We start from the raw sequence: 11,138 nt of genomic DNA, 5'->3' as shown, positions 1-11,138 counted from the left end.
CTGGAGACGGTCATCGAACATGGAACATGTCAGGAGATAGTTCAGAATCATTTAAAAGCACCAAGGGATCGCCGCACGGGAAGCACGTGTTTCGATGAGCATTATATGAATTTACATTAATAGCCACGTGTTCGTTATAAGAAAGAAAGAGATAGTCCAAGACATATATGGTAAATTCATTTAAGTCATTGAATAGTCAAAATCGTCAGTATCGGTTTCAGCCAATCGATTTTTCATTTGTTTTATAAAAATGTATAAATGTACACATGTATATTATTTTTTCCCCGATTTTTGTTTGTTTGATTTGATATTTGCATTTAATAATGTAGGTCGTCGGAGAGACGGAGTGGCGGGCGGACGTTGGAGGCAGACGGCATCCAGTTGTTGAGAAGAGTTGTAGGCGAGGAGCAGACGGGAGCAGTAACAGAAACAGAAAAAAAGAGACAGACGATCTTAGTGGACGAGTCATCCTGTTGGTATTATAGCCTATAGAGAGCAATCTGCTACGTCCCCGTTTTATTATTACGTATAGTAATCTATGCCCACGAGTATCGATTTCCGATCGTTATATATTCACGAGCCAGAATGATCGTCGTTCCGTATCATGCCATCGGAAACGAGACTACGTGAAATGTGCGCGGGAAAACAATAGTAGACGGCACCCAGATGTTAAAAAAAATCATCGAATATATTATATATATATATTATGTATATATAGTATAATATTTACAGCTCGAGAGACTTGAGAACTCGTTCCAGAATTTTGATTGATTACAATGGAACTAAATGGAAGCTTTTTTAATTCATTCTAAATCTACAAGGTAATTTAAAAAAATTCTAGATTTAATACTTACATATCGATAATATTTGAATTATTAAGTTAGAATATTATAATCGTTTGAAAGATTTGTTATTTATCTGTGATGAATAAATATGAAAATTATGAAAGATTTTATCTGTATATATTAATAATAATAATAATGATTTTTTTTAATATGATTATAAAATGTTTTTAATAAAGTTGTTCTTATTAATTTAATTTAAAATTATTTTTATATGAAGTTATGTAACAATATTTAACATTTTTTATAATTGTCTATAAATATACTAACAATCTTTCCTTATGTAAGTAAATTAATTTCAAAACGCAAGAGGAATTGTAATATATATTGTAATTTCATTACAATTCATTCAACATTTTTAGTCAATTTTAACAGCTGAAATAAACATAAAAATTGGTACAAAATTGAGACTTATTTATTAAGATATAAATAATTCAATTTAATTAGATGAAATAAAAATTTGAATTGTTTATAACTTATTAAATAAGATAAATATCTTAATTGATATTTTTGTATATTAACTTTTTATCTCGGCTACAATCCATCTTTCAAACGTGTCTTAAATTAATATCTTATATAACTATAAACTTAGTCTTTTCAAATATTAAGTATATCATTGTCATTCATAGCCTTAAATATCCTATAAATTTTCTTTTGAAAAAAAAAAATTATGACTGACTCTTTAAACCATAGGTTAAATCGTAAACTTAACAAATAAACTTAGAATTGTTAATTTCAATAATGAATTCGTTTATTGATTCCCATAAATAAATTGCCTTCGTATACTCGGTTATAAACATATCATTATTTGTTCTTTGTTTGATTCTTACTTTTCCATTTCGTTGTCAAATTGTATTAAATTTATTCATCTTATTCCATTTTTATCAAATCAATTAATCAAGTCTCTCGAGGCTTCGTATTTACTGTAAGTCATTGATCAGGAATTTCGAACTCATTTACCCACGGAAAATTTAATACAAAGTGACACGAACAAATAAAATAAAAAAAATAAAATAGTATTCGAAAGAATGAGAAATGAAACAAAAAGTAAAATAAAAATAAAGAAACAACATAAACATAAAGAAAACATATACATATTTCAAAATAAGTATAACATTTGATTATGTACACGGCCGCACCTCGCGTCGACACGCACAATGCAAGTTTTTAGAGATAGAACGATCGGTTTTAACTGTGAGAAGAGAAAGGCCAGACAGCGGAGACAAGAGAAGAAAGCGAAAAAGAAAATCGTTATCGATAGAATTACACTCGAATATGATAATATTAATTCTTATAATAAAAGATAAAACTAATGAAATATATTAAATTGAATCTACGATGAAGAAGAAAATAAAATCATATTCGAGCGGAATTCCAAAAGAAATAAGTAAAAATTGAATGCAGATTGAATGCAGACAGTTTCAAAAAATGGAAGACTTACCTTGCAGATCCCTCTCTATCCTAGCTGGTCTAACTTCTATCAACGATCCATTATCTGCAAAAAAAAAAAATATATTTTCAAAATATATTCACATATATTATATTATCTATATACTTTTAGATTTTTTTTTTAAATATGAAAGAGTGTGGACATTATTAAAATTTTTATATAATAATTATTATATATTATTATATTATTTTAAATTCGATTATTTTTTTTCTATTATTCTTTTCTTAGGAAATTCTATAATAATTTATATTTAATAATAATATTTTAATGATAAAAAAAGTTTTTACTATATTTCTTTATCATATATATTTATAATATATAAATTTCAGTGACGGAAATTTGTATGATTATTATGAAAAATTATATTATATTTATCTTTATAATATATATCATATATATTTCAATGATAATTTTTATAATATTTCAATGACACTAGAAAATTTTATTTTTTAATCTTTTAACAAAGATTTAACAAAATTTTCTATTATTTATATATAAAAAAACAATTTGTTCAGATATAATTCTATAAAAAGTTTATATATTTAATACCGATCAAGAATATTTAACAACACTTCACATAAAAGAAGCAATATGTGATGAAGAAATATTCTCGAAGATCGATATAATATCAATAAACAAATAAATAGAAATGAATGACCATAAAATGATATTCTGAAAAAACATTATCTTCTTTAATAAAAAATCTTGTTTAATAATTCATAATAATTCATAGTAATAAATAAAAAATAGTAATAAAGAAAAGAAAATTAAGAAATCAAAATGAAACATTTTGTATTCTATAAAAAAAAAGAATTATATTATTATTATAAATATAAATTCATAATCATTTCATTAACAAATTATAAAAAAAATACAAAATGATTAAAAATTTGTTTTTATTATATATTATATAATATCGAAATGAACATTGCTAATATCTATTTATATATTATTAACATATTTACAGAAATATTATATTTACTTACTGACATTATTAATAATAATTTATAATAATATAATATTTATAATAATAATTAATAATATTATATAATATCGGAATGAACATTGCTAATATCTATTTATATATTATTAATATATTTACAGAAATATTATATTTACTTACTGACATTATTAATAATAATAATTATAATATAAATTAATAATTTATATAATAAAAATTTTGAAAAATGTACGAACAAAAATTAATAGAATATGCATGATATAGAACAAAAAATCGAGAATATAATACAATATAATTTAAATGTATTTATCTAAATCTATATTTATATAAATCTATTTTTACATAAATCAATTTAATAATATATGTAGTTTTTGTTGAAATTAAGAATACGTAACTAAAAAATTTATTTCTATATAATATCAAACAAGAAATTAATTTCTTGTAATTTCATTTTTATTATAATTTATAAATAAAACATCTATATGAGCATATTATATATATATACATATTATATTATATATTTTTCTCATTTTTAATTAAAGAATATACTATCAAAATTCTCTAGAAAAAATCTGAATAATTTATATTTAGATAAAAAAATTTATTTGATATGAATTTATTATTTAAATAATAATAATAAGTAAAATTTTGGTTCAATAAGTAAAATTATTATAGATCATTTATTTTAATTCATATTTTCTATAATTCTATAATTAACATTTCTATAATTAATATAACAATTCTATAATTAATTCTATTAATAAATCTAATAATTATCACAGAAGTTATTTTTTCAATTCTAGTATAATTAAATTATACTATATTTAAATTATTTATTTATTGAAATTAATTAATATTTATGCTGTTATAGAAAAAATTGTTTTACATATATATCTTATCTTGAAATTATAAATTATTTACATCATATGAAATTATATATATTTATATATTTTTTTATATATTATTTACATTTATATATTGCAATTATTGCAAGAACTATTTAAATGATGTTGAATTTATATATTTATATATATATTTATTTATATATTTATATATATATTATTAATATATTATATATATACTATATTATATATATATTATTAATTAAATACAAGTAAATTATATTTTATTTTATTTAATGATACTTATTTTGTTTATTTTATATTTTTAATGATACTTTAGTTACTATACTTTATAGTTACTATTTTGATATTACAAAAAAAAAATGATGAAAAAATATTTTAATGAGTATATATTTATGTAAATATTTTGTAGCTATTATACATGAAATATTCTAGAAATATATACGAAATATAAAATATATGCAAAGCATACAATAAATATTTTCAGTTAGATAATTAAGTATATATATAAATCACATATTTATATATATATTATATACATCACAAAATTTTAACGACATCATTTTATAATAATTATCTTAATTATTACACTTAATTATCTTTATCTTTTATTTTCATTTCTAATATTCGATTATAATGAAATATAACAAAAAACTACATTTCATAAATATCTCATAAATCATGGATAATGATGCAATGGCAACTTAATACTATTCAGATTTCATTTTTCAGAATTTAACGACGATGAAGTGTACCACGAATCGTTTTAGAGTAGGATCTCGGATTCTATCGCAAAATAAGTAAACCAGCGAAGAGACAGTCTAGATTATACACGCGTAGAATGAAGACGGAGATTGAATCGAGAAACATTGAATAAGATGTACGTATGGGAATGAGAGAAGAAGTTTCTTCGATGATGCTGAAGATGTCGTTCAGAGGCCGCGACGTACAGTTATCTGACCGACTCCTTTCTTCTCGCGAGAATCTTTTCCCTTCCGTCTTAACTTGTGCCACGTGCACATTGATTAAATCTATTTTATGCGCACAGAATAAGATAATCTATTTTATGTTATTCCCTATAAATGCAATTATGTATTATTATTTCTCTAAAAATGAATTATTTGTTTGTTCGAAAAATATTTCAAATAAGATTTGCTCTGTTTCAAAATAAAAGTATATAATTGGTTAAATTTAAAATATAAATTAAATTTATTTTTTTAATTATATTCTTTAATTATCAATTGATGTATTACACTATTGCTATGAAAATAACTGAGATGTTTTAATTTCAATTTTAAAAATTGCATAGAAGAAAGGAAAATAATATTCTTGTCAATCTGTAAAATTATTTCTCTCTTAAAATAGAATAAATTCTATTTAATAATGATTTTGAAAAATACTAAAAAAAAAAAAAAGAATTTCCAATGTCACAAATATTAATGAATAAAAATAAAATTTTAAATTAATTTCAAATTTCTTCAACTCAAAGCTCAACTCAAAAAAGAAATTAGAAAATGTTATAGAAAGTATACTTAACTCAATCTAACTAGATCTAAAGATGAAAAAAATGATACAGTTACAAATAATTCAAAATTCTCGATAAAAAATCTATTATCTCAAAAATAATTTCAATGATTATCACCAATTCTAAATCCAAAGTCAATCGTAAGTTAATGATTTAAGTAACTTTCATTCCTTATTCCCAAATTATCAAAAATTCGATTGCACACGTTGCGAAATTCCATCGCAACATTATTACCAACGTTACAATGCCAAATAAATGAAAAGTAAAAATTCAACTAATTAATTTGTTTCTCGTATTGTGGTATGCATGCATGATCCAATCGGTGTCATTAAATCAAACACCGTTGGAACGCAGCCGATCGGATTCTTTTCTGTACACTAGTATTTCATTCATTCGTTAAACTCGATTTGACGAGTTTACCAATTTCGTAGAATTTCGTTCGTCTTGAATAGCCGTCTTCGGTGATCCAGCCTGCCCTACTATCTGCCTCACCTGTTCATTCCCCGTTACCTTTTAGCTTTATTCGAATCATTCTTACATAGAATCTTACGCAGAATCGTCTATTAAGTTGTTCGTCGATATTTATGGTTATTACAATATGTATGGTTATAATTCGTTACATAGTTTGGTTTATTTGTGAATAGCAAAATATATCGAAAAAATAAGAATGATACGAAAAAATGTTTGAAATAAAAGTTGTTATATTATAGTATAAATGGATATTATTAATATTATGTAATTAATTATTTTTCTATAGATAATAATAAACAGAGATTATATAAAAATCAATTTTAATTTTTTAAATAAAACTATATAATTTTTATTGCACATCGATACAATTGATTATTTTTTACAAAAGAAGCTATATATGTGAAAAAATCTTTAGTTTACGAAATATTGTTATTTGAAATTTTATAAAAATTTTGACAATGTATGAATAACAAGAAATGCATATAAACATACTATCATTTCGCGTATTTTTTTCACATGTTTTTTTCTGTATGGTTCTTGAACTATAAATTATAATATCTCTTAAATTAAAGATTTTTCGATATAAATAGTAATTTTTTTTTTAATTTTTTAAAAGAAATAATTAGCTGTATTAAATAGTTCAATAAAAATTATAATTTGATTATAATTTGAAAAATTAAAATTGATTTTCATATAATTTTTATGCATTCGAGAGAAACTATTATATATTATATATTTATATTATATAAATATATATTACATATTTTTCTTTCGATATTAATTTTATTTGTACAATAAATGATTATTATAAATAAAATTAATTATGTTTAAAATAAAAATTTCGTATATGTAATATCAAAAATTGGAAAAATTCTGAATAATTTATCTATGAAAAGAGGAGAAAAACAATATATTATGACATAAATAAACAATATATATGACATTTTGTAAATTTTTTCTTCAATTTAATTTTTTTAGATAAATAATAGCAATTTATTAAAAAACTTTAATATAATATTATAGTTTTTTGTAATTGAATTTATTTTGTATTGAATAAAATTATTTTACAAATAAATATGAATAATTTTGCAACATATATACATATGTTCAAGAGGATATTTGTCAGAATTTGTTATTTACTAATATTGCCAATAAACATTTATATTAAATTATATTTACATTTCTTTGAAATGCAAATATAGAAATTCGATTATAAGATATTCTTATTTAAGAGGGATATATCGTAATATATCATATCTCCTATTAAAATAAGATATATAAGAATCATATATATAATTTATTTTAATATATAAAATAAATGTATAATAATCTAAAATTAAGAAAAATATAAATGTTTTAAAACAATAGCACTTAATTTTCTTTTTATACGTGATTTTTGTATAATTTTGGAATAAATAATATAAAAAACAAAAATAATTCTATTTTTTTATTTTTATTATTGGTATATTTCGATTTAACACAATTCAAATAGCAATATTTTTAAAATATCTTTTAAAAAAAATATATCAATTATAATTATCACTTTCTTGAACAAGACAAGTTAAAATGATAATGAATATTTAACTAATTTCACACGCGTGGATTTTTTATTATTGATATACTCTTTTCTTTGAAAAATAAATATAAATATGTATATATTTTAAATAAATATTTAAAATAAATTTGTTGTTTACATTAGATTTTTAACCACTTCTAAATTTATTCATACATATTTTTTCTTATATTTCTTCACACAGTTTTTTCTAGAATTTTAATTTTTACCACAAAATAAGTTTTAATTATCTTCATTAATGGATTGATAAAAAATTATTTTCTTGTTTTTTTTTGTCTCAATTTTATTTTACAATTCTTTTTTAATATATTTTCAAAATTACTTTCAAAATATATTTTATCATATAAACTCCATAATTTTTTTTAAATCGCTTGGCTTATCATTTAATTCATATATATATCAATCAAAAAATTATTATATATAATATCATTTAATAAATATTTAAATAAGTATAGCGATAAATTAATTTCTGATTCGAATTAAAAAAAAATTAAGAAAAATTTGAATATCAAATCCAACTTAATATGGAATTACAAAGAGTTTATTCTAAAACCAAACGATCAATTTCCCTCGGTTTATGATCACAGTTATTCTACTGAAACTCGTGTTTCAAACATTCCCAAAGATTCGCATTTACACTCAAATTCTTTTATTACAACATTACAGTGCAATATTACGGTAAACAGAGCGTGTAAACTATCTTTCAATATTATGGTGGATGATTATGAAATCTTGACCAGCTGACAATATCTATTCGTTGAACAAGATCGATCAAGCGTCTTCTTTAATTGCTAAGTACTCAATCTTTAACAGTTCCTGCAAGGTCTTTTGATCAATGTCTCATGAAATTATCGATATAATGATGAGATCTACAGTTCTTCTAGAAAATTATATTAGAGACACTATAGAAAGAACATAAAAAGATTGAAATTGAATAAAGAGATTAAATTTGCATAATTATGCTATTTATATATATTATTTTTTTAATGTTATTAAAATATTTCTTTGGTTATAGTGAAATATATATATAAGCAAGAGTAATTTATTTTAATTTCATTTATTACTTTTTATTATTTAATTGTAATTGAAATTTTAATATGATCTAATGAAAAAAGAATAAATAATTCCATAAAAAAATGTTTTAATTTGTTTCAGATGTTTACAAATTATAATTAATTTGCAATCAATGTTTAAATCATTTTGTTAATTTTAAATACTTTTTTACTTTTCACTTTACTTACGATTCCATTGAAATTGCTTTAATATTAATTAATTTAAAATATTCTAATAAAGATTTTTTGGAAAATTGATTTGGTAATTTTGAAAAATACTAAATTATAATATTAAAAATATTATAATATCATAAAATAAGTATTATATAAAGTATTATAAAGTAAATAAATTTCTTATAAAAAAATAGCATTCAAAAATTCAAGAAGAATATTATTATACTCTTTAAAAATTTTTTTTAAAAATTCTTAAAACTAGCGTTCTAATAAATTGTTAAAGAAGAAAAGAATTATTTTATAAGTATCTCTTCATATACTTTCTATTTCCAACATAATTTACAATACATATCTTACAAAAATACTCACAAAAGTATAATAGATACAATCTCTTTATATTTTTTTAATTGACTTCCTTAATAGTTTTTCGAATTTTTTTTCATGAATTTTTTCAAAATTTTTTTCAAAAAAAAGAATTTAAAATTCCAAGAGATCAAAATTTAAAAGTTGACGGTAACCAAACCAGATGACATCCGGTTACCAACCGGTAACCAACCACCACTCGGTAGTCAACTATCGAGATCGACGTACTCTTATGGTTCGAGGTCATCCTTGTCCAGGTGCATTGGGTCACCTGGTCGACTCCGTGTCGCCCTTCTTTCTCTGACATTCTGGCCTCAGGCCAATCGGGGGCCATTTCGCTGCCAAAGAGGCCATGATGCTATTCAATGATCGATAACGATTTTTCATAGGTTTTTGTGTTTCATGAATAAAACGGAAAAAGATATATTTATATCGAAATTATAACAATTATAACAAATTATATTTTTTTGAAATGAATTTTAAAATAAAATATTGGAGAAATTTTTTTTAGAAATTGCTTAGTTAAAAATTAGAGGAAGAAGAAAGATAATTTTAAATTAGAGAAGAAGAAAGTTAAAGATTATAAGATGTTTTATTATAAGATTATAAGATAGAAGCATAAATATTACTATTTAATTATTTTTATTGTTGATATCAATTTAAAAGTTAATATCTTTAATATCTTATAATATAATATAAATTTATATATATATGTTCATTACAGAATTTAATTAATTAGATCCAAATATTTTATATTTAAGTATTTTAATTAATTTATTTAATTTAATAATATATGCTACTATTAATATATTATCATTGCTAAATATTATTAATATTATTAATATTTGACTATTGATATTTGATCATATAAAACTGAGATATAAAATATAAGGAAAAAATACTTCATTGAAAAATAGGAATATACAAATATTTTCTGTAATCAATGAAATACATTAGTAATTGCTATTTAATCATGAAATATATAATATATATCTAAAAAATACAAAACATACAAATATATTTTTTTAAAATTTTCTTATAAAAACCTGTCTATTTAGTAACATGTATTTGATATCTTTAATATTTTAAAATCTTAACAAAGATTTAATTCCAATTATTTGATAATTAAAAAATTAACTAATTATGAAAAATTTATTAATTTACAAAAAGCAATTAAAATTCTGAATTTTTTCAATGATTTAAAAATAAAGAATACTTTTAAAAAGTATTCTAAATAAAAATCAATAAATATTATTTTATTATTATAAAAAAAGAATTATACTTCAAAGAATGTTTTTATAAATGAATATTAAATATTATATATTAATAAATCAACTCTGTAAACAGAATTATATTTTAAGAAATATTTAACATTTCTTCTTTTGCAATTATACTTCAATTAAATAAAAACTAATATTTATTTACCAATTTTTCTTTTAATATTAGAAACATATCAGCAAGAACAAGAATAAAAAAATTGAAATGTAGAATTTATCTGTGTAGTTGATTATTACTTAATTTTATCTGTGTATTGATTTATTCTCGATTATGCGATTGCAATTGCATACATATTTGAATTATCTTTTCATTAAGTCAAGAGAAATTCCTCGGTGATTCTATTTATCAGGAATCTCTTTTTTTCCAGGTATATATAATCTTTTTAGAAAGGAATTCAGTATTTCAAGTGAATACATAAGCGCTTCATCATATTTCTTTTTTATAACAGAAATCGATGAAGATGGTAAATAAAATTGGAGCGTATTAATTGAAAAAAAGATTGCAACTTTATCTCAATTTGACAATTTAGTGCCATGAGAAAGAGAGTTTAAACAGCTAAATAAATGCAAAGTAATTAGTAAATTTT

The 11,138-nt window shown here is 20.9% G+C and overlaps 1 protein-coding gene across 3 annotated transcripts in view; it reads right to left on the bottom strand.

Moving 5' to 3' along the window:
- Positions 1–11,138, bottom strand: part of LOC108000099 (mucin-12-like) — a 112,803-nt gene that overhangs the window by 8,246 nt on the left and 93,419 nt on the right. For all 3 annotated transcript variants that reach the window (XM_062073533.1, XM_017060272.3, XM_062073534.1), the window contains one exon: positions 2,284–2,337. In XM_062073533.1, coding sequence (XP_061929517.1) covers positions 2,284–2,337 — 54 coding nt within the window. The remainder of the gene's footprint in view (positions 1–2,283; positions 2,338–11,138) is intronic.

This window comes from Apis cerana, linkage group LG4 (genome assembly GCF_029169275.1).
Source record: "Apis cerana isolate GH-2021 linkage group LG4, AcerK_1.0, whole genome shotgun sequence".
In the NCBI taxonomy this organism is placed as follows: domain Eukaryota; kingdom Metazoa; phylum Arthropoda; class Insecta; order Hymenoptera; family Apidae; genus Apis; species Apis cerana.
This window is presented reverse-complemented; position numbering and strand designations above follow the sequence as displayed.